The sequence below is a fragment of the Aethalodelphis obliquidens genome, unplaced genomic scaffold, assembly GCF_003676395.1.
Source record: "Aethalodelphis obliquidens isolate GAN/ISIS:26980383/991018 unplaced genomic scaffold, ASM367639v1 scaffold38, whole genome shotgun sequence".
NCBI lineage: Eukaryota > Metazoa > Chordata > Mammalia > Artiodactyla > Delphinidae > Aethalodelphis > Aethalodelphis obliquidens.
In genome coordinates, this window is record NW_020837982.1 from 7,455,502 (window position 1) to 7,480,223 (window position 24,722).

At 53.1% G+C, this 24,722-nt stretch overlaps 1 protein-coding gene across 5 annotated transcripts in view; it reads left to right on the forward strand.

Annotated features, from left to right (window-relative positions):
* The window catches only part of RAP1GAP2 (RAP1 GTPase activating protein 2), a 219,224-nt gene that overhangs the window by 96,196 nt on the left and 98,306 nt on the right, over nucleotides 1–24,722 (forward strand). For all 5 annotated transcript variants that reach the window (XM_027130672.1, XM_027130673.1, XM_027130670.1 and 2 more), the window contains one exon: nucleotides 17,933–18,017. In XM_027130672.1, the coding sequence (XP_026986473.1) occupies nucleotides 17,933–18,017 (85 nt within the window). The remainder of the gene's footprint in view (nucleotides 1–17,932; nucleotides 18,018–24,722) is intronic.

Genomic DNA, 24,722 nt, shown 5'->3' on the forward strand with positions numbered 1-24,722 from the left:
TGCGCTGGGCATGGCTTCACCTCCAAGCACTTCTCACATGGAAGGGGCCCTGCTTCCTCCTTGGTCCCTCCCCTCGGCTTGAACCCAGTCAGATCAGTCCCCGTGATCTCTCTTGCTTTGAATCCCACTCCTGTTGGTGCCCATGCATTCAAGCTGGTCTCTTGTCCATTCACTTTTCCCTTCTGAGCTGCCCTCCCTGGGGGCAGCATAATTGTCTGTCTGTCCATCCATGTCCCCCATTACATATCAGTCCTGGAGCCTGGGTAGGGGCTGAGGATCCAGCAGGGATGAGGCAGGCCTGATCACTGCCCTTTTGCAGTTCATAGTCCGGCGGGTGGAGCTGGGGAGCTGGGGAGAATGGGTGAGGGGCTGACTTGATGGGAGCCGTCAAGGGCTGAACTGGCAGCTCTGAGGGCAGTGAAGCCTATCCTGAGCTCCCCGGCTTGGGGGGAGAGCACTTCCTGTCCGCAGGTCACTGGGATGTTAGGGCAACCGCTGCCGCTCCGCAAGGGGATGCTTTGCTTAAAGGTTTCCTCCATTCTTTTTTTTATAACCTATTTTTTTTTTGCGGTACGCGGGCCTCTCACTGTTGTGGCCTCTCCCGTTGCGGAGCACAGGCTCCGGACGCGCAGGCTCAGCGGCCATGGCTCACGGGCCCAGCCGCTCCGTGGCATGTGGGATCTTCCCGGCCCGGGGCACGAACCCGTGTCCCCTGCATCGGCAGGCAGTCTCTCAACCACTGCGCCACCAGGGAAGCCCGGTTTCCTCCATTCTTGCCACTTCTTCCCAGAAAGACCTGGCCCAGCCCTTTGTGTGGTTCCACTGATGTTCCCACCACAAGCCTCAGCTCTGGGTGCCCCCGCCCTCGCCTGCTGGGGCTTCTTCAGCTCTGTGGCCTTTTAACTGATGGATTTTGGCCGTTATGGGGAGGGAAGTGTCTTCCATCTAGAAGCTTCTAAAAGCTTCCATTTTCTCTCTTCCCCCTCTCTCCACCCTGTCTTTCTTTTCTTCCTCTTTTTTCATCCTCTGCCCTGTCCCCTTGCCCCACCCCCAATCCCCGTTCTGTAAATTTGTAAAACAAACACATAAAAAAAACCAAACTCATTTACCTATTCCATCTGCAGCTCAGAGCAGGATAAAGCTGCCGCCTCCCTTGGGAGTTGGCTTTTGAGCTTCGGGCGTTAGTCAGCTCTGTTCCTGGGGCGATTGGCGGAGAATCCCAGGGCCCTGCCATGTGGCCTGGGGCCTCGTCAGCCAGGCCTCAGAGGCTCTGACCCAGATAGGCGGGTGGATGGCCCTTTCACTCTGCTCTGTGCGCACCTTCTGATCTGGAGAGGGACCCAGAAAGGACAGGCAGGGGACTGGGAGGCGTCAGCCAGCCTTTTGAGCGATAGCAAAGCTAGGACAGGCTACTGCAGTCACCCCTGGTCTGTGTGGACCCTGGGCTCCTTGTCAGACCTGGCCTCTGCCTGCTGTCCTCTCCCAAGGGAGAGCTGGGGCTACAGGGATGATTTGCGGGGGGCCACCTCCACCTGATGGCTTGCGCTCCTGGCCGAGGCGGGCAGCACACGTGCTGCCTCAAAAAGGACACGGCCAGACAGGAATTCATTGTTCAGCGCTGTTGGAGGTGCGGAGGGTGAGCGGTAGCTCAGGGTGTGGTTCCTGGAAGCCTGCCTGGAGTTTGCACTGCGAGTGAGGACCATCCTTACCTGGCGGGACCCTGGCTGAGCAGGGAAAACCAGGTGTAGTGATTTCCGTGCTTTGCTGAGGAAAGGCAGAGGTGGGAGAGATCAGAGGGGACGCAGCCACCCTTTCCTTCATTCTTTCCTCCGCTCATTCACTCCACACATAAACAGGAGAGCTCAGCCCACAAACCTTGAGTCATTCTTGAGTTTGAGTTCTGGTCTCTCCATTAACTCGCTGTGAGTTCTTTAGGAAATCATCCCTCCTTCTCCAGGCCTCAGCTGACTCATCTATATATAAGACGAAAACATCACGCCAAACCGTGATCTTCCCCAAACCGTGCTTGGCAGAGAAGGTGATGATAAACGTCGTCAGTGCAGATTGTTATATGAATGTAAGGTCTTAGTGTTAACAGACAGTTCTGAGGGTCTGCAGTGCTGCCCTGGGCCCTGTGTGCTCTATGGAAGTGGCCAAGACAGTTCCCGTCCTCAGATCACTTACAGCTTAGTCTGCGAGTGGATTCACTTCTTGGAGGATCTTTCATTTCTTGGAAAGTTCTCATTGTGCTTCCTCCTGGGGTACTGACCCGTCGTAGCCCTCAAGCTCTTCAATTCATTCAACAGATAGTTACCGAGCGCCCAAAGGAGTCGGCTGATGCGTGGGGGGCAGGTTGGAGGCCAGCAAAGGGCCATGGTGCCCCACTGAGTCTTTTCTTTTTTTAATTTATTTTTGGCTGCGTTGGGTCCTTGTTGCCGCCCGTGGGCTTTCTCTAGTTGCGGCGAGCGGGGGCTACTCTTTGTGGCGGTGCGTGGGCTTCTCACCGCGGTGGCTTCTCCTGCTGCCGAGCATGGGCTTTAAGCGCGCGGGCTCAGTAGTTGTGGCTCATGGGCTTAGTTGCTCCTCGGCGGGTGGGATCTTCCCAGACCAGGGCTCCAACCCATGTCCCCTGCATTGGCAGGTGGATTCTTAACCACTGCGCCACCAGGGAAGTCCCGCCCCACTGAGTCTTGAAGCTGTGCCCGGCTCCTCTAGCAGAAAGAGCCGTGTCCTCTCCCCTTACTTGCTTCTCCCACCCCATCACACACACTACGTTCCAGCAGTGCCTATTTATCAGATGATTTTCTGCCTGGCCCAGGAGTGGCCTCTTCCTGTCTCTCTTTGGTCTACTCCTTGGGACAGGGAGATCTGGGAAAGGACAGCAGAGGTCCTGGGCAGGGGCCCTTACTTCTCAGTGGCCCCAGCTGTCTGTCGAGGCTGACTTCATGCCTCCTGGGGAGAATAAGGCCATGTCCATGGACAGACCCTTCCAGCATTATTGATGTTGATGTATCATCTTGTCACTTAAGTGACCAGGGCAGCTGGAAATGATTCAGCAGGAAAGCTGAAACAGCAGCCTTTTCTCAGCCCTGATTCCCTGTGGCAGGTGCTGGGTCTGCTCCCTGGGGCTTCGCCTGCTCTGGTTTGATGGGTTGCATCAGAAGAGCAGAAAGCAGATGTGGCAGGGCCCCTCCCTTCCCCCAGTCCACTTCATGAGATGCCTCTGGATCCTCTGAATTTGCTCCCAATGAGTTTCTATTAATATTTACGATAAAATGTGAAAATCAGAATTAGAATGATAGGCTCTCACTCATGGTGTCCTTTGAATAGATTATTTGTATTTAAAGGGATATTTTTTAGGTACTTAGCAAATGAAAAGTAACTTTCTCTTAAAAAAATACACATCCCAGGCCCCTTTCCCAGCAGCATTGCTTTTGGACCCCAGGTTGTTGTAGGAGGGAACTTCAAGGCTCTTGAACTACTCTTTTCCCAGCAGAATGTTTAATGAATGATCCCAGTGCCCTAGCTGCCAGCTCTCAGAGGCCAGGGCTGCAGGGCTGCAGAGCTGAGTACCAGGATTGACGCTGAGGCCACCAAAGCAGGAGTGTAACAGAGGGGAGCCATCTAGGACTTGCCCGCCAGGGCCCCTTAGAATCCCAGCTTTGCTACTTACTTGCTGTTGGACCTTCCACAAGTCACTTAACCTCTCTGAGTCTCAGTTGCTTCCTCTGTAAAATGACAGAACAATTCTGTATCTACCCCATAGGGTTGTTGAAAAGATGAAATAATGCATGTAAAGAGCTTCACGTAGTACTAAATACTAAATACATCTTAGCTGGTATGAGGAGGATGACAGTGATGATGGAAGATGCTGCTTTTATGTCCAATCTCCATGTCCAGAGGAGTAATCCAAGCTCGGAAGCAGAATCAGTTACCAGGGAATGACGTGAGCTTAGTAACAGATCAGACTGGTGGGGAATGGGTTAACTGTGTCCCAGACTCTTGAGCAGGGCACTGAGGTCAGTTGAAGCCAGAACAGTGAATAGACCAGATTGTAGTGGAGATAGCAGCCTCCTGCCCCATGCTGCTCTAACTTGGCCCTCTAGGTCTGAAGGTCTATGAGTTTCTCATTTTCTTTTTCTGAACTCTTATTGAGTTCATTCAGTGCCAGCTGCTATGCTGGGAATGGGCCAGTGGGCAGGGTACATGTTAGAGACCTGTGAAGGGGCCAGACAGAGGTGGCTTCTGTTCTCACTGATTCAGGAGGTGGGCCTGGCCTGGGAAGTAGGTTTTTGCTCATCACTTGGGGCTCTTGGTTATCCAGGGGTGCTCCAGGCTGCCAAGCCCTTCTTCTGAACCTTCCAGTCATAGAATACTGCAAGGATCACACCCAGATTCCGGGATGCTGCTGGAGGCTCTCACAATTATCCTTCCTTTCCTAGTGTCCTCTAGAGAGAAGCCAGTGCTGGGAGGAGGCAAGAGGTTTGATTTTGCTGGGTTTGGTTCATCTGCTTGGGTTCTGTAGGCAGGGTCAGAGCATGTTGTTGGTAAGATGAGATTGTAGCCCTCGCTCCTGTGGGCTGAGTCAGCTATGGTTGATTTCTTGGCCGCAGGGGGATCCCCCTTGTCCTGGACATTCATCTCCCAGTGGTGCAAGAATGAGGGTGGGCCGTGTGCCCTGTCTCGGTCCTGGAAAACAGCTCCAAGCATTTGTCTTTCTAATGAGTGAAATTTTCAGATAGGGAATGACATTATTAATTGAAAAGATCAGACATACTTACCCTGAAATGCTATGATCTCTCCCCACTGAGACTATCATTTAGTTTGAACCAATGATGAAAATCCTTAATCTGGTATATCACCAAGTAATAACTTATTCGGAAGAGTTAAGAATTAAGAGGCAGAGTCTTGGAGTGATAGTTTAGCTGGGAGGCTGGTTTGCTCTGTGATAGGGCGACTCCTAATGCCAACAGACTGTTGGGTGGTTTCTTAGCATGGATGGTTTAAAACACCCCCATGTTGGGCACTCTGGAGGTGGGATTGGGGGGTGCTCCTTCCTTCCCAGGTTTTACCAGAAATTCATCCAAGACCTGGGGCCACTTAATGCGCAGTGTATCCTTCCACTAGCACCATTTTTGTTGTTGTTGTTCAATGGTCCATGTTTACTTATTATAACTGTGTAAATATTATTTATTTTTGAGCCAAAGAGGGTGCTATAATTGTGTTTCCCTTCTTGTATAACCTTTTATTTTTCCTAGAGTTAATGAGCAACTCATGTTTCCCTCATTAGTGCAGTTTTCTATATACCTATCTTTATTTTTCTCTTACTATTTTAATTTATTCTACCATAATTCCTTTAATAGCTTTTCTTCCCCGACCCCAAAGCTTATGGCCACTGCATATCCTGTCAGTTCTACTCTTTCTAACAGGAGACCTCGCCTCCAGAGCTTTCTAGCTTCTGCTGGATTGATTGCTGCTTTTTAACAGTAGCCTTCCAAGAAAGGGTGCAAGGTGGTAAATTTTGGGGGGCTTTTGCATGTTTCAGAATGTCTTTGTTCTACTCTCACAGTTGCTTGATAGTTTGCCTGGGTATAAAATGTTAGGTTGAAAATAATTTTCCTTCAGAGTTTTGAAGGTATTATATCATTGTTTATACTCGATTCTATAATTGCTGTTGAAAAGTCTGATGATATGCTGATTTACATCCCTTTGTCTATGGTGTGTTTCTGTATTTCCTTTCTGGAATTGTTGATGATTTTTCATTTACCTAGGCATTCTGAAATTCCCTGACAATGTTTGGGGTGGATCCTTTGTCATTTACTGTGCTGGGTGCTCAGTGGACCCAGAGACTCAGGTCCTTCCTTCAGTTCTCAGAAGTGTTCTTGTACTGATTCTCTGATAAATTTCTCCTGTGAAGGTGAAACAACAACCATTCTGTTATGCTCAGACTCTGTGTGTTAGGATTTTCGGTAGTGCACATTGGTGATGGATGGCTTATCTCTGCTCCACTATGTTTGAGACCTCATCTTGGGTGGCTCAGATGGCTAGAGACGGTTGGGATGCTCAGCTGGGGCCATATGTCTGGGGCCTTGGTTCTGGCTTGGTTCCTCGGTTCTTCGCATGTGCTGGGGGTGAAATGTTGAAGATGGTTTCTTCACTTGTATGGACTGAGATGTCTGGGACATCTGAGAGCTGGCTGGGTGTCTCTCCATGCAACCTCTCCATGCGTTAGCCATAGCACGGCCATCTCAGTATAGTCAAACTTCTTACATGCTGGCTTGCTTTCCCTAGAGCAAATGTTCCTAGAGATAGAGGTGGAACCTTCAAGGGTTCCTATGACTCAGCCTTGGAAGTTAAGTAATATTATTTCTTTCCCATTCTGTCCGTCAAAACTGAGTCACAGGGCCAGCCCAGATTCAAGGCGGCAGCAGGGACGGTACAAGTGCATCAATACCAAGAGATATACTCACTGGGAGGCCACCTTTGGAGACTAGCTACCACAGCTCCCCTCTCTCTTCTCTATTACCTCTTTCTGGAAACTTTATTGGTCAGATATTGGATCCCCTGATGTTTTTACCTTTTCTCTTTCATTTTCCATATTTTTATCTTTTTGTCCTACTTTTTGGGAGACTTCCTCAGCTTAGCCTTCCAATCATATTTCTCTTTTCTGAGATCTCTTTCTTTCCTGATCATTCCATTTTTACAGTGTTCTCTCCTTGTGTTGTGCATGTAAAATCTTGTCTTATATCTGAGGCCATATTACTTCATAGTATATTTTGAATTTTCCATTGGTTCCTTGCAGTGTCTGTTTCTTTCAGGTTCCTCTTGTTTATTTTGATGTCTCTTGCTTATGTTGGAGGCTTTCCTCAAATGTCTGGCCACCCTTTGCTGTCCCTCGGTCCTTAAGAGTGAGGTACTGGAAGTGGGTTGGGAGCCCTGTGTGCTTGGACTGGCGTGCACCTGGGGGTTTCCATGCAGGGTGATGATTGGGTAGTGAGCTGCCCTTTTCATTGGAGGAACCTAGACGTTGTCTTTTCTTAGGGATGGTCCAGTTTCTCGTGGTGGTGGTGGCGGTTGATGAGGTCATGTGGTTGGTGAGGAAGTGAAAGGTTGGGGGATGGGGTCCAAAGACTGAGTGTCTCAAGTATCAAACACTCCCCCAGGTCATCCATCCCCCATCCTTCTTCCAGGCACTTGTAATCTCTTCTAGGCTGAATTTTCTTCTTCCATTGCATTTGCTTGTGTCATTTCACACCTTTTTTTTTTTCCCGGTACGCGGGCCTCCCACTGTCACGGCCTCTCCCATTGCGGAGCATAGGTTCCGGACGCGCAGGCCCAGCGGCCATGGCTCACGGGCCCAGCCACTCCGCGGCATGCGGGATCCTCCCGGACCGGGGCACGATCCCATGTCCCCTGCATCAGCAGGCGGACTCTCAACCACTGCGCCACCAGGGAAGCCCATTTCACACTTTTTTAAGGGGTTTCAGAAGAAGCAAAATAAATGCATGTGATCAGTCTCATATGTTCATCATAAAGTCTCAGCAGGCTTGAGAGTATATCTGTCTCTATCTCTATCTCTATATCCATATCCACATTTATATTCATCTCTCCTAAAGAAAGTGCGAGAGAACTGTTTAACAATTTTTTTTTTTTTTTTTTTTGTGGTACGCGGGCCTCTCACTGTTGTGGCGTCTCCCGTTGCGGAGCACAGGCTCCGGACGCGCAGGCTCAGCGGCCATGGCTCACGGGCCCAGCCGCTCTGCGGCATGTGGGATCTTCCCGGACCGGGGCACGAACCCGTGTCCCCTGCATCGGCAGGCGGACTCTCAACCATTGCGCCACCAGGGAAGCCCAACAATTATTTTTTATTGTGATACACGTCCTATGTCCAAACTGAAGCGTGAAATGAGCACCCATATACTTGCTATCCGGGTCAGGAAATCTGCGCAGGCTGGGAAAATGCTGATATTCTGTGCCTTTGTGACCCCGTGGCTTTATGGTTTTGATTCTGAAGCTGTCTGGGGCTGTGACCTTGTGAGCTGGCTGCCTTTGCTCTGACCGTGATGGAGCTCCCTCAATTGAGGCCAGGCGGTGCTAAGCAGAACTGCTGACCACGTGAGGGAAGCTGCTCACTCAGCAGTTTTCAAGCGATGCAGTACATTGGGGGCTGGATGACAGGCAGGTAGGCTATTTTCGCAGTCCTGTGGACATGGAGCCCCTTGGACAACGGGGTGACTTGCCCACCATCGCTTCCTTGGCACTTGCCCTTCGCGTGGCTTCCAGACTCCATCTGGGCGTGGTCCTCCCTCTCTCACCTCTTCTTACCTGCCCTGCTGAAGGCTTCTGTTCCTTTTTGCTTTTTCAGCCCTACCTGTTCTCCCTGGGGGCCTCCTTTCCTCTCATGGCCTCAGCTCCTGCCTCTGTTGTCCTTACACCTGTGTCTCTGTTTAGGCTGCAGTTCTTTCCTGATCCCACCTGGGGACCCCAGGGCCTCCTGAGCTGCAACACATCCAGAATGAACGCTTTATCGTCTGCCTCTGCAAACCCAGTTCTCCTGCTTTGTCTGTGTCATGGTTGAAGCATCGCACAGTTTTCTGAAACCCTCATCTTTTCACGTTTTTGGCTGTCTCTTCCTCCTTTTCTCTTAGTCACCAAGTGCCCTTCATTTTGGCTATGAAATGCCTGATGGATCGGACCCTTTTCTCTCATTTTCGTGACCATAAGCAGAATGGAGCCCCTCCCATGCTGTTCCCCCCTTCGCCCCTCCCCTTCCAGCCACTGCGTCCTCCGCTCTGCTGCCTGGGGTCCTCCAGCAAAACCCTGCAGGTCAGCCACCTGCCTTCCACGTCCACGCCCCCCTTTGCCCATGAGACAGAGTTCAGCTTGCTCAGTGCCTGTTTCCCAAACCACCTTCAGCGCTTCCGTCGTGTCTGTGCGACACCTGTATCCGTTACTTAATAGTTTTCTTTAACTGGCTCAGTTTTAAAAACTTGAATGAACTCGTTTTAGAAGGTGACAGTGTGTCACTAGCATAAAGGGAAGATCAGGGTGGCCTGCCACACGTAGAAGATCAATAAGTGATGATTGCAATAAAGGGCACCCCAGATCACCTCAGGTGCCCGCAGGAAAGCGTGCCCCCCACTCTGGGAAAGTGCGATGTGGCTGCTTTTCCTGAGCGGGCTCTAGCTCTTCCCGGCAGGCAGGGTGGCACCGTGGTTAACATCGTGGACTGTGGAGCCAGACTGTATGGGTCCAAGCTTTGCTCTGCTACTTTCCTGCTGTGGGAACTTGGGCGAATAACTTAACCTCTCTGAGTGTCCGTTTCCCCATCTGTGAAGTGGGGTTAATGATATTGGCTGCAAAGGGTTGTTGTGAGTATGAAACGAGATAGGATATGTGGGTCACTTCCAACAGTACCTAGTACATGAGAAGCCCTGAGGCTTCCTTGCTAGTTTTCTCTTTTCCTTTTTGAGAGCCTGTTAAGTGCCACGCCTGTGTTTCCTCTGCGGCCCCCTAGTGCTCCTTGCTTTCATTCCTCTGTGCCTCTGTTCAGCGCCTTTCCCCTTCCTCTTTCTCTCCCAGACAGATGCTGGCCTTTCCCTCCAGGTCTGGCTTAGCTCTCACCTCCTCGGTAACCTTAGCTGATCTCCCAAGGAGACCTGGCCCCCGCTTTATTCTTTATCTGTTTTAACCGATAACCCACAGTGCACACTTGGCAGGTGGGTCTTTCACGTGGGTGTGCTGGGCCTCCAGTATGGCTTCTGCAATTTCACTTCTCCCTCCCGGATTGTCTTCTCAGAGGCGTGTAAATAATCCTGACGTCACCGCGCACGCTAAGACACACAGCCCATCCTTGGTCCCCGAGAGCTCAAGCTTAAAGGGAGCTGCTGGCCAGTGTTCTCCTTTCAGATGCCGCTGTGGCCCTTGGGCCCGGCAGAGCTGGCTTTCTCACTGTGACTGGAAGGAACCATGCAAGCGGAGTCGGAGATCTTGGGGTTGAGGCCCGACTCTCCAGTTTTCTGACTCTGGGACCCTCAGGCCCACATGGAACCCCTCTGAGTCTCTGCTTCCTCATGTGTGAACCCTACGGCCTGAGTCAGTTCTAAAGCTTATGTGTTCAGTAACGGCGTATTTTCCCGGGAGTGTGGAGGTTTGCCCTTGTGGACGGGTTGGTCCATCACCTCTGAGTTGTAATGCCGGAGGGAGGCTGTGTCCCCCGCCCCCGCACCCAGGCGGGGGCCACAGCTGGTTCTCATGGCTGGTTTGCCCTGTCGTGTGCTGCACCTCCTTGAAACCTGCCCTTTCTCCCACCCCTGGCCCAGTTTAGGGATTCAGGGTCCTCCAGGGAAGGGCAGTGCCATCCTCCCCCTACGCACCCAGAGAGACGCCAGCATGTTCTTTGTAGCTGCAGGCACGGAGCATCGCCCCGGCCTCCCCTTGGTCCCACGTGCTGTCCTGCGGCCGAGTCGCACCCGGCACACCTGCACAGCCGTAGAGCCGTAGATCCCTGGGGCCCCCGCCCCACCTCTCCCCTCACACAGGGCCCCGGCACTCATGCTGTATAAACGTTTGTCCATAAACCAGCCGTGCTTCCTCGGGTTCTTCCCGAGATGTCGTGACCTGCTCACCTCCCACGTTCATGCTGAGGTGACGGGAGAGCCACAGCTCTTCTCAGGAGGAGAAGAGAGAGGCTCGCTGTGGGGTTTGGGCATCTCCCTCGGCCTCTTTGGGCCTCATGTCCTCATCACCAGGATCAGGCTGTCGGGTGGCTTCTATTGGTTTCTCCCGGCTCTGCTGGTCTCTGCGTCTGTGAGCCCTGAGATTGGGTGGGCACGGTGGGGTGAGATTGGGGTTGCATTCCCTGGGCAGTTTTGCATCCTCGAAGGTCCAGAGCTGTGCTCTGAGTCTCCTGGATCCTCTTAGGGTGTGCATGGGAACGAGATGTGTCACCAGAGCCAGCCCTGCCAGGTGCGGACAGGTGAGCAGCACCTGCTCCTTCCCAACGGGCTCTCCAAGGGGGGCATCGGGGCTCAATCCCTCCACGTGTTGGAGCCTCTCATTCCTGAATCCCGTGTCCCCTTCCCTCCCTCCGTTCCCCCGCCCGTTCTGCTGGGCTGGCATCCTTCTCCCCTTCTACACTGGCCCCAGCAGAGTGTGGACAGTAATGTCTTCACCTCCACGTCTGGGCCCTTGGGGCTTGGGATCAAGCCACGTGCACAAACGCAGGACCCGGCGGCCCACACACAGTGGCTGGACTCTGCTGTCTTAAGTATGTGGGCATCCAGGTTCCCTCGGATTTGAAGCCGGTCCTGCCTCCTCTCTGCTCTCTGATTGGCTTTCTGCCTTTGTGTCCCCGCCCATGCCCATTCCCTCCAGCTTAGCTGACGGCAGCCTTGGCCATGACAATGGCGGCCAGGTATTATGTTTTTGCTGTGCACCAGGCACCGTGCCAAGTGCTTTTCAGGCCTTATTCAGACCACCCAAGGAGGTGAGTATTATTATACCGTTTTACAGATGAGGAAGCTGAGGTGGGGAGAGGCGAAGTAACTTGGTCACGGTCACACAGCTAATCCGGGGTGGCGCCGGAATTCAAATGCAGGTCTGTTGGACCAGAACTCCAGGGCTTTTGATCCACTGTACACACTGCCTGCCCGCCTCCCTCGAGGCTGGAGGCTGGCCCTCTACTCCAGCATCTGCCAGGCTGTCCTGCCATGATGGACAGAACTTCTCGGACATGTTTCCAACCACGGGGATGCCCCAGCACTGCTGGCTGCTGGAATGAGGGCTACGTGATTGTGCCTGTGGCCTTGGGTCTCTGTAGACAGCAAGGTGGATTCCTCTGGGCTGGGACCCCCAGCCCATGCCCAGCCCGGTCCCTGCTCGTCCTTCCCCCTGGCCCGGCTTGCTCAATGACCACACAATTCTCTGCCACCACGAAAACTGTCTAAGACTCTAGTCATATTGAAGAGTTGAGCGCAATTTTCCGAGTCCAGTGCAGGGAGCAGGAGTTGGGGGTTAGCCTGCCCATCCTGCAGAGGGGAAAGCAGAGATAATAAGACTCTGAGGGTCCAGCTTGTCACGGCTAGAGCTGGTGGGAGCCAGTCCTGGCTTCTAATTCCCTTTTCTTCCCGTCGTATCTCCTTCTTATGATGATTTCTCTGGAAGCTTTTTAATTTCATTTTGTTTTATTTTATTTCCTATCGTTTATGGTCTAGTTGATTATGCAGGGTTTGGAAATGTGAAAAGTTGGAACTCCAAAACCCTCTCCTAAGTTCTTAAGTACTGTGCTGCAAGTACTTAAGGATGCTGGGGGTGGGGAAGAAAGGCACTGCTTTCAACAGGTGGGATCAGTCAGGAAACCGTACTCAGCATCTTCAGCATCTCCAGAATGCGAGACCCTGCACACAGCCCGGGGCCCCAGGGCCACCAAAAGGCAGCCAGAGAAGAAAATTAAGCGCAGGAATGACAGAAATGGAGCCCATTCAGCCCCTTCATCCTTATTTCTTTCTAAAAAGTTGAGGTATAGGGCTTCCCTGGTGGCGCAGTGGTTGAGAGTCCGCCTGCTGATGCAGGGGACGCGGGTTCGTGCCCCGATCCGGGAAGATCCCACATGCCGCAGAGCGGCTGGGCCCGTGAGCCATGGCCGCTGAGCCTGTGCGTCCGGAGCCTGTGCTCCGTGGCGGGAGAGGCCGCAACAGTGAGAGGCCCGGGTACCGCAAAAAAAAAAAAAAAATTTGAGGTATGATTTACATACCATGAAATTCACCCTTTTAAAGTGTACGACTCAGTGGGGTTTAGTATATTCACAGAGCTGTGCCATCGCCACTGCATAGTTCCAGAACATTCTTATCACCTCCGAAAGGAATCCCAGACCCACGAGCAGACCCTCCCTGCCCCTTCTCCTTCTGCCCCCGCCCCCAGGCAACCACTCATCTGCTTTCTGTCTTGGATTTCCCTATTCTGGACATTTCGTATAAATGGAATCATGTAATAGGTGGCCTTTTGTTTCTGGCTGTTGTCATTTAGCATGTTTTTGAGGTCCATCCATGTTGTAGCATGTATAAGTACTTCATCCCTTTTTATGGCTGAATAATATTCCATTGTGTGGAGGGACCGTGTTGATTATCCATCCATCGGCTGATGGCTGTTGTGATAATGTGTCTCGTTCCTTTTGGTTTGGTTTTCCTGGGAAGCTCTTCATAGCGGCCAGCTGTATGCGTTTCTCTAGCTTGGCTACTTGGAAAGCAAGAGAAAGCAGGGCCGAACGTGGCAGGGTGGCTGGGGAACTGGTGTAGTGGGAGATGCAGACAAGGGAAGTGTGTAGGTTTGGGAGAAACTCTGTGCCAGAGGGAGGGCTTAAACCTGGCCCCAGAGCCATCTGCTGTTACAGGGGATTTTTTCCTGTTGTTGATTATTAACCGATGGTTACGATCCTGACGGTAGATCCCCGGGGCTAGAACTGGTGCTTATTTGAGATGCCAGGAATGTTTTCAAAGACACGTAAACAGCCCTGGACCCTTGCTTCTCTCTTTCCACTTGGAAACCTGATCACCATTTTATGAGTTATAATAATAATGGTCTACATTTGTATAGGACTTTATATTTTATTGCACAGCCATTATGTTTAAATCCTCAGAACATTATCACCCCCATCTTTGCAGAGGAAGGAACTGGGACACAGAGAGGTGAGGTAACTTAACCAAGGTCACACAGTGGGGTAGCAAGTAGAGACAAACTTGAACGCAGGAATCTCTTGATTCTTAATATAGGTCCTTTTCATAGACATGTGGGAGAGATGATAGCTGCAATGACTTCACATGGTCTGGGGCAGAGACACTGGAGGCTGGAGGCAAGGACCCTGGAGGCCTGGGTGCTGTACGTGGGGTCTTTGCCTGGAGGTCTGCCCAGTTCCCTGTGAACAGCCCCATCTGGGTGAATCATCCCCCGGCTTTCTCAGCTTCCTCTCCCGGCTCTTTGATCATTTCCTCCTGAGATTTACGTTTGGCTAAAGCCAGATAGGACCTCTCCCGGCCTCCCTGAGCCCTCCCAGCTGGGGAAGGAATCCCAGAGTAGAGAACCTCAGTGCCAGGCAGCTCTGGGGCAGAGGGAAGCTGAGTGGGCTGCGCCTCCAGGACCCCAGAGGCGGGAGGCTCTTCTGACCTGCTCATTCACACCTGCTCTTAACCACCCTTCTCTTTTAGCTGAGTGTGTAATCTCCCTGCTTCCCTCCTCTGCCTGTGTCACCAGCCCCTCTTCTTCTGGGTTCCCGGGTAGGTCTGGGACCCTGCGGCCTTAGAGCTGCCTGTGGGCTGGCTTGGCTCGAGAGGCAGTCTTCAACCTTAGTGCCATGACCCATGTCAGGATCACTGTGGGTTACAAGAAAGTCATTGCAAATACGAGGGAGGTTACCATTTCTGCTAATAATTTACCTTTTGCTTATAATAAATTAGAGCAGATTCAAGGTTATCTCTTGAGATAATCGTGTCACTTTCACCACTCGGTAAGTGTGATGTGTTTGCCTGAGAAAGGGCTAGAATTGCATTGAGCACCATGTTCTTACTCTGTCTTATCTTAGCACCAGCTGGTGGCTAGGCTGGGCCTGGCTGTCCCTGGGAGGGTGGCTCACACACAGATGTCATTGGTTGTGAGGTCTGGGGCAGGGCGAGGTTGAGCCCAGCTGACCATAGCAGGGGTGGGGAGGCGGAAGCAGGGATTTCATCCTTTTGGGTTTTGGTCTTCCAATTACAAAGCCAAGGCTAGAACGTGGGACTTGGGCAGTGTATTTGTTTCCTAGGGCTGCTCTAACCAAGTACTAGAAACCAGGCAGCTTAAAACAACAGACATTTATTGTCTCAGTTCTGGAGGTGAGAAGTCCAAAATCAAGCTGTCAGTATGGCCATGCTCCTCTTGAAGGCGCCAGGGAAGAATCTTCCTTGCCTCTTGTAGCTTCCGATGGTGGCCTGCAATCCTTGGCCTTCCTTGGTGCTCCAGGTGCATCATTCCTACCTCTGCCCCTGTTGTCACATGGCATTCTCCCTGTGTGTCTGTGTCTTCAGGTGGCCACCTTCTCCTCTTATAAGGACACTAGTCATATTGAATTAAGGGGTCACCTTAATGATCATATCTTAACTTGGGTACATCTACGAAGACCCTATTTCCAAACGAGGTCACATTCACAGGTAGGTGAAGACTTCAAAATATCTTGGGACTTCCCTGGCGGTCCAGTTGTTAAGACTCTGTGCTTCCAACACAGGGGGCGCGGGTTCGATCCCCGGTCAGGGAGCTAAGATCCCAAATGCCGCACAGCGCAGCTAAAAAAAAAAAAAAAAAAAAAGACTTCAAAATATCTTTAAGGCAGTTCATGATTCAATCCATAACAGGCAGTCAGCTCTTAAATAAGTACCTTTGGCTCCTAGGAGGGAGGACTGAAGTCCAGAGTAGGGTTTGGTGCCGTGTGGCCCATCCCCTCCCGTAAAGCCATTCCAAGCTATCTAGGTACCAAGGCAGGGTAGTTTCTGATTTGCGGCCATCGGTGTGCATGTGCTCTGGGTTCTGATCTTTTTGAGGGCAGTGGTCATGCCTTCTGCCCAGCCTGGTGTCCCCTCTGGAGTCTTGGACAGGGCCCTGGAGCTAGCAGGAGGCCGGTAGCCACTCGTGCTCCTTCCTGCTCCAGCACCTTCCGGGCTCCAAGCATCCTTTGGGAAATCATTCTGGCAGATGCCCCGTGCTCCCATGTGATAGCCCTCACCAGCTCCTGGAGACTGGTCCAGGGAGAACAGACTGGCTCAGGGGAGAGAGGCTTAGTCCACGAAGGGCTGGGTACGAGGGCCCTTTGCCTGGGACTCAGGGACCTTGGTAATAATCTCAGCTGCTCTGGTCCTGCGGGCGTGGACATCTTCCACCTTATGGAGAGAACCGAACAGTGTGACTATGTATATGAGGGTCCCCCGACCACTGATATGAAAAATCTGCTGCCATTGCCCTCCTCTAGGGTTTGTGTTCCCAGAGAGCCAAGGCGGCTACTGGTCAAGTTTGCCCACAAGCCATCTCCAGGGGAGTAAGCCAGAGGTCCTCAGCTAACCCCACACAGTCCTGTAGACTCTGGGTGGGGGCTTGCCTCCCCTCCCTTCCCTGCACGGTTTTCCCTTCCAGGCTCCCAGACCCACCCAGGAACTGCCCTGCCCGTCCTCCCCTCAGGGGACCTGAGGGTGATGCTCCCTTCTCTGAGCACCTTTCCTCCCTTCCTTTTCCATCATCGTGAGTCTCGGGCTGCAGGCCCATTGAGGAGGAACGGTGCCTGCTTGGAAAGGGTAGAGTGGCTAGGGGAAGCAAGCTTGTTTCCACCCAGCTCTGTTGGATCCACAGGCAGGTGAGGGCCAGAGCAGCCGGACGTTACCCACAATGGTAACCTCCAAGGCCATAAATGCAAGGGGAGGCTGGTGGCTCTGACTGAGAAGTAGAAGGAGCTGCATCCGTTCCTTTGTGTGTGACCACGTGTGTGCGCACGTCTTGAGTCTTGACCCTTTGGTTCTTGTGTTAGTTACGGTCTGGAGCAGGAGGGAGGGGACCCCACTCTCCAGTCATCGGAGTGAGTCCAAGGTCCAGGAATAAAGGAGGAGGGAGGCAGATGGAGGTGCAGAAAGGGGGATGGGCAGGGTTGAGGTTAGTGGGGTCACGTGGATCCTCCACCAAGCCAGACGGTCACGCAGCCTCCTTACCTGGCTCCCTGGAGGACAGGTGACAGGGACAGGCAGGGGCTGTGCCAGGGTAGCTGGGCCTGCCTGGGCTGAGGGGAGCCAGGCTGGGGTGGTGTCTGAGCCCCAGGGCCAGGGTTTCCTCTGGAAAGACGGTTCCCTCTGTAGGGAACATGGCTTCTCTCACGAAGGGGGGCTTGGGGTTGGAGCTGTCACCCCCATTGGCAGGACGTGGGCTGGAACAAAGTACAGAAGCATTCTCTCCAGGGGGCAGTGGGGGTCCTTCGGTCATTTAAGTGGGACCAGGTTGGGGGCTGACTCTTGGCTGCTTCTGGGTGGGGCTCTGGAGAAGCAAACAGTCGCAAAGTTGGGGGCTTTGTGGCTCAGCCTGGTCTTCTTAGGCTCTTAATTCTGTTATCCTTGCCTCTCCCTCCTGTCCCAGGATAGAGCCAGGGCACGTCCTGGACACCAGAGTCCCTCGTCCGGAGACTCCCCCAGGTTCTGCCCAGCTGGCCCTGTGCGTGACCGTCGCTCTGAAGGCTTTTCCGTGGCACACATTCTCCCTACTGATTGGACTGTGCACTAGCACTCCCTGGTCACCAGCAAGGGCCAGATGGGAAGTGGGGAGTGTGTGAGAGCCGCGGACTTGTCGCAGTCGTGTTGTCATGGTGACGCAACTCTGTTTAGCTGCCTCTCCACGGTCCTAGCCCACATGGACTAAAATAAGTTTCACCTGCGGCATACACAGCAGGCAGCCCTGTCTTCCCGAAGTCTGACCAGGGCGTGTGTGTGTGTGTGTGTGTGTGTGTGTGTGTGTGTGTGTGTGTGTGTTTAGGGACAAAGCGGTCCCCCCAGGGAGGAGGAACTGAAAACATTTACCCCTCTCCCCTTCTTTTCCTTCCCAGTCCTGTATCTCTTTAGACCTGTGGTTCTCAGACCTCAGCATCACAATCACCTGGAGAGATTGTTAAAACACAGATTCCTGGGCCCCATCACCAGGGAGTCTGGCGTGCACCTGAGAATGTGCATTTCTAACAAGTTTCTGGGTGATGCTGTGGTGCAGGAACCACACTGGGAGTAGCCCTGCCTAAGATTTGAGCACATCCTGGCAAAGAAACGCACTGGCTCTATTTTCTGCATGTGTTAGACTGTGTCCTTAAGCCCAGCTGCTGTTAGAGGAGAGAGGGGAGGGGCAGACAGGCCCCCACTCACCTCTTCTGTGTTCTGTGGCCTAACAGGAAGCAGGAGCTGGCCAACAGCTCGGATGTGACCCTCCCAGACCGGCCGCTGTCCCCTCCTCTCACTGCGCCTCCCACCATGAAGGTAAGAGGCTTCCGGCTGGTAAGCGGGGAGGGGAAGTGCGTGGGGAAAGTGCTGTTGCTTTGGCCCCTGGCCTGGCTGCTTCTGTCCCCATGGGGGCCTTGGAATGTCTCCACACCTCTGAAGGCAGCGTCCACTTGAGATTACCAGTGTAGGAGGAAAGTGTGATTGTGAAATTCGGGGGTGTCAAGGGGCAGTGAGGAAAGAGACTGGGGTTGAATGGGGTGGGCGGGATGCTTGGTCATTAGCGAGAGGGCTTGTGGAGCTGTAGGTTCCGGCACAAGGGGCCCAGGCGGGAGGAAGTGGGGACACTCAGAATGCAGCTGGGAGCCTTACGGGGCTACTGCCCAGAAGGGCTGCCTGGGGCTGGGGGTGGGGAAGGAGGGGTCCTGTGGGCTGGGACCCTCCTGGGACTTGAATGGCACTTGTGTGCTGCTCTGCCTGCCTCTGACTGGCCTCCTGGGCTGGCCCTGTCCCCCTGATCTCTGTGGGAGAGTTGCCTTGGAGGTTCTGGGAGCCAGTCATTCTTTCCCTATTAGCACTTCATTCACACGTCTCTCTCCTGGGAGACTACATCCCAGGACCCTGAGGGGGCTGCCTCCTCCCTACACCGAGCTCTCCCCCTTTACCGTTCAGTCTTCCTGGCAGGGTGGCCACATGGGCCTGAGCTGGCCCTCAGGGAGGACTTTGGTTCAGCCAGTAATCCTGCCTAGGCAGCAATGTACCTCCCTCACACTTTGCCAGGTGAGGACTAGGTCTGAAGACGTCACCTGAGTCATCTGAGGTCCTGGGGCTCTGCTACAAGGTGACTCACAGGGAAATAATTAGGTATCTCTTTCCTGGGAGTCCCGGTTGTGCCCCCTCTTCCCTGACCTAATCTGTTGCAAAGTGATACCCTCAAAGGAGGTAGATAAGAGCCATCTTCCCATTATCATCCCACGTTGAATGCCCATCACACACAGAACTGAGGGGGAATATCACAGAATGGCAGTCAGAGCCTGTCCTGGTTGAATTAGGAATGCAGGAGTGGGTAGGGTGCAGGGCTGACCTGGAAGACAGCTCTGCTCTCCTCCTGGTGGGGTACCCAGGGGCATTGAAAGCCAGACCACCTTCATCAGCCTAGTCACAGTGCTGGCCTCCGAGTCAGGTGCTGGGGTGGCTTGTCTGCACAGGGTATTACTGAGACATGTCGCCATTCTGAGTTTTAGTCCCTTGGTCTGCAGAGTTGGGTGTGGGATGCTTGTCTCTTTGCTCATGGATGGCGGGAGTTTGCAGGGAGGAATTCTGAAAGTCTCCTAGGAGGAGTCACTGAGTTCTCTTGGCAGGCTTTACTTATGTGCTCATTTAATTTACCCAACACCCAGTATTTATTTGAATGTTGTGTTAGTCAGGACTCTCGGTGGCAAGTGACAGAAACATAACTCGCTTTGGCTTAAGTGTAAAAGAAAATTTATTGCCTTCATAATGGCAAGTATAGACTCCAGGCACGGCTGCATCCACGAAATCCGTCTCTTACCATTTCTCTTCTGTGTTTCATCCTTTGTCAAGCTCTGGCACTGTGGTGGCAGATGGGGACAGTAGCTCCTACTTGCTAAGTAACTCCAGTGGAAAGAAGAGTATCATTTTTCCCCCAGTAGTTCTAACAAAAGTCCCAGGGAGGAAGCTCATTGGCTGGGCTTAGGTCACATGTCTATCTCAGAGATGGAAGGCTCTGATTGGCCAGACCTGGGTCTCTTGCCCACCGTGTAAACCAGCGGTCCCCAACTTTTCTGGCACCAGGCACCGGTTTCGTAGAAGACAATTTTTCCACAGACTGGCGGTGGGTGCGGGGGGTGAAATGGTTTCGGGATGATTCAAGCGCATTTCATTTATTGTGCACTTTATTTCTATTATTATTACATTGTAATATATAATGAAATAACTATACAACTCACCATAATGCTGACAGGAGGTGGAGCTCAGGTGGTCATGCGAGTGATGGAAAGCAGCTGTAAATACAGATGAAGCTTCGCCCGCCACTCACCTCCTGTTGTGCGGTCCGATTCCGAACAGGCTGCGGACCGGTACCGGTCCACGGCCCGGGGGGTGGGGACCCCTGGTCTAAACTGTAAGAATGGATAATGGGGGAGGGGTGGTGGTTTAAAGGAAAATTGAAGATGCTACGATGAGAGGAAGAGGAAACGGATGCAGGGCAGGCAAGACCAACAGCTTTCTACTACACGTGCTGACCAGGTGCCAGGCCTAGTGCTGAGCACTGGGCCCCTGGTAGCAACAAGGCAGTGTGATCCCTGTTCTATTGGAGTTTGTCATCCAGCTATGGAGACAAAAGTTGAAAAAATAATTTCAAGAATGAGGGATGGCCAGTTAGGTGTGATGAATGTTCCAAAGGAGAAGCACAGCATAGCTCAGACAATATAAGGTCTGTGGAGGGGAGATCTCATCGAGCCTTGGAGAGGGTCAGGGAGGGCTTTGAGGAAGTAGTGCTTAAGCTGAACCCTGAGAGTGGAGTAGGACTTAGTGAAGCAGAAGTGCAGTCAAGGTGGAGGAGAGTGTTCTAGATGCTTATCACTCAGAGTGAGGCCAAGAGACCAGCTGCACCTGCCTCATCGGGGAGCTCCTTAGAAATGCAGACTCTCAGGCCTCACTGCAGACCGCTGAATCAGGATCTGCATTTTACCAACATTCCCTAGTGATTCACATGTACATTACAGCTCCAGAAGCACTGCTGGAGGCTCCGTCCTCCCTGAGGCAGGAGAGAAGTTTATTCTCCAGGGACAAGAATGGCTAGAGGAGGGAGATGCAAGAGGGAAGAGATATGGGACATATGTATATGTATAACTGATTCACTTTGTTATGAAGCAGAAACTAACACACCATTGTAAAGCAATTATACTCCAATAAAGATGTAAAAAAAAAAAAAAAAAAGAATGGCTAGAGCACTCACAGTTAGGGACCAAGAGGCAGACCCTTGGAAGTTTTGCCTAAGATTTTGGGCTTTATCCTAACTAGGGGCATCGAAGTCATTGAAGATTTTAGTCGGAGGAGTAAGGTGACAGGACTTCTGCAAAGTCACCCTGGCTCGTATGGAGGATGTGTGGGACGGAACGGAGTGGAAGTGGGATGAGTGGGGAGGCCACTGCAGGAGTCCAGTGGGAGAGGACTGACTCTGAAGGGCCTGTGACCTCCTGGAAGTGGTCAGATCTCAGAGATCTCCCAGGAGGTGGATTGGTGAGATATGAGGATTTGGGGAGAGGTAGGAAGCAAGAATGGTCCCAGGTTTGGATCAACCGTATAAACGATACAGCCATTCTCTGAGAGGGGGTGACCCGGGAGGGAGGATGAGGCTTTAAGTTCTAAGTGCTGAGTTGGACATGCTTGAGGCACCAATGGGGGTGTCATTGAGCAGCCGGGTACTTGGGGGCCAGGCTCAGAAGAAGGGTGTGACTGGAGATAAAAATCATTTTTGTAGAGATGGGAATTGAAGCTGGGGGTGGAGGGGTGGGTGGGTTGGTGAACTCTCCAGGGAGAGGATGGAGTGGGAAGATGGGAGATTCCGGGGGTGGCCTCCCAGGGAAAGGCTGGTGTGGACGAGGCTGGGGACATGGTGAGAGGGATGGGCAGATGTGTCAACTACGGTGGAGAGGCCACATGTGGAGCTCGCGGTGGCCTCTGGGTTTAGCGTCCTGGTGGCTACTTAAAGCTACGATGCTCATTTACCTCTCCCCAGCCTGCTCAGCACAGAGGGAGCAGCCGTGTCGGGACTGCATTTACCAAGTCATGTTGTTAGGCCCACGCGTCCCTGCGTTGAGTTCAGGGCAGCGACTGCGTCCTGTTCTGTGGGTTCCTAGTTCTGGTCGATGTTTATGGTGTGTTGACCGTTCTGGAATCCAGGTTGGAGGAGCAGGTGCTTCCCTTCCACTCCTCTGGTTTTGTCTGAATCTCCTATCCCAGCAGACCCTCTTTCTCCAGGTAATACTCTTCTAAATTAAGCCAGAATACAGGGACTTCCCTGGTCGTCCAGCAGTTAATCTCCACGTTTCCACTGCAGAGGCCACAGTTTCGATCCCTGGTCGGGGAAGTTCGCATGCTGCACGGTGCGGCCAAAAAAAAAGCCTGAATACATGTGTTCTTCAAGATGTGGACTGAAGCCCCCTCCTTCCCTATCACTTTCACCTGTGGAGTCACCTGTGCAGGTCTGGGCTCCCGCCTGCGATGTCCTCTCCAGGGTGGGATTAGGCCTCTGCTTTGCTGATACCTCCCAACTTCCCCAGGTTATTACTGCACATCGAGGTCTGAGACACTGAGGGTGGAGGTTGGAATCTCTCCAGGGTCACTGGCCCTGGAGTTCCATCAGCCCCCCCTCCCTCCCAGCATCTGGGCAGTGGAGGAGGGTCTCACTTGGTTCCCTTGGCAGTGCAGGCTCGGGTTAGGGGTGGCAGTGAAACCCCTTTGGTATTGAGTAGCTCGGGAGTCACAAAATGTCAGGGATGGGTGATCCATTTCCTTTTTAGGGAAGCTGGAGGCCAGGAGGTGGGAAATGACTTGGCCAAGGTCCCATTGAAGATAGGTGTGTTCCTCCTGTAGTCATAGAGTAAGTTCAGTTCTAAGACCCAAACCATTTTTGATAAGATGCTCTCATCTCACCCCACACACCAGGAACAACCTCCTCTAGTTGCTTCCCCCACTGGGAAGGGACTGCTGGAGCAGAAGCTGGCCTCCAGCCCGAGAAGCGCCCCCCACTCCCCAGGCCCCTGCCCCCCACTGGCATGCCTGCTGCAACTGGTCCTTTGCGCCCCCTTCTCCACCTCGTTGTGTTTGTGGTTTTCAAGGGAATTTTTTTTTTCTCGCTAATATGAACCTGAGGAAGAGCCACCAAAGAGGTGCCGAGCAGATGGGCAGAATGAGAGCCTGGTTCCCAACCAGAATTCGAGCTGTGGATGGTGCAGGGTGGGCTGGGAGAGGGGTTTGGGGCTGTCTCCCTGGGAATGCTGTGAATTGTTTCCCCACATCTTTTATGATCTGGTTTTCATGCCCAAATGGGTCACCAGGCACCAAGGAGAGCGGGTGTGTGCCCAGCATTGCGCTAGGCCCCGTGTGGTCAAACTGAGGCTGCCATCCTCGTCCCTCAAAGAACCTGCTGTCTTCGGGGGGCCTTAACCGAGCAGAAGAAACCATATGGCTGAGCATGTGACAAGCTGCAGTGTGTCATCTCAGTGGGGGGGGGGGGAAGGAGTGAGGATGGCTTCATGGGGAGGTGGGGGGGGGAGTTGGAAGGGACCCTAGTGGCAAGCACGGGGGTTGAGTGACCCCCTGGGACCGACCATACCACAGCCTTTTGGGCGTGAAGGGGTTGGGATTGACCCTCCTGATTCTTTTCCAGCTCACAGTAAGTGCACGGGGCGTTCTGTCGAAGGTGGTGATGCTGGGACTTGGTGTGTCCTCGATCTGAATTGTCACACTCGTCTCTGGAGCCCCACCAGGGCTGGGCTGGCCCGGTCAGCTGGGAGGTGACCCTTTCTCAGCCTTCTCCATCCCTCTTTGTGCCAGTCTGAGGACAGCCTCCTCCACCCCAGACCTTCTCCTTTCCCGAAGAGAACAGGGAGGGCTGGGGTGCCCGCTGTGGGGGGAGCAGAGAGTCTCATGCCTGCTTTGCCCCCCTGGTACTTTGCTCTCCATCACTCACCGATGCCCTCGAAACCCTCAGTGATGGGTCAGGCAGGTGCAAAGTCCCCACATGTTGGGGAAGAAAGTGGAGGTCAGAGGTGCCTTCTCTGCACTCCCTTCATTCCCTTTGGACAGAGCTGTGCTGGGTCTCGGCCTCCTACCCTCCCAGACTCCCGAACTGCCCACCAGCCACTTTCTGGCCTGGGTGGGGAGGCGCTGGGGTTTCCTTTCCAACTTGTAGCACTGCCCCAGGCCTGATGCCATCTCTTACTTTGCCTGTGGTTCCTGCCTCCTGTCTTCTATTCTCACTGGGAAAAGAGATCACCCACCTGCCTCTGTCAGGGTTGAGTGAGGGGGTGTCAGCCCCTGCCACATCTACCAAGTTTGTATGGACGAGATGAGGAGGCGTTTGTGGGAAGGATGTTGGGACCCCTCTTGGGCAGAGGCAAGAAGGGCTCAAGGACACCAGCAAGGGGGTTTGGTTTCCCCTCTTCAAGAAAGCTCTGCAGTTGGGGCCATGACAGTTGGGACAAGCGTTTGTTGCGGCCCATGACCACCGCTGCAGGAGGTTTAGCTGGCTTTCTTGTTGGCGCTCCTAGGAGAGCTGTCTCTGGTCCCCACGCAGACCCTATTTATGTCGCTGGTCCAGATGCTATCTCCTCAGGAACCACTTCCCAGGAGGCCTCTGATTTCATACAGGCCAGTGGACAGGGGAGCCCAAGGGCAGTGCAGATGCGAGGGGAGCTTAATCTGGCTCTGCCTCTGTTGGGGGGCACCTTGGAGGCTTAGAGAGCTGGGAGATGTCTGTGTGTGCGCCACCTGCATGAACCCACCCCTCTATTGTACCTGATTTTGTTCATTGTTTTTTTTTTGTTTTTTTTTTTGCGGTACGCGGGCCTCTCACTGTTGTGGCCTCTCCCGTTGCGGAGCACAGGCTCCGGACGTGCAGGCTCAGCGGTCATGGCTCACGGGCCCAGCTGCTCCGCGGCATGTGGGATCTTCCCAGACCGGGGCACGAACCCGTGTCCCCTGCATCTGTTCATT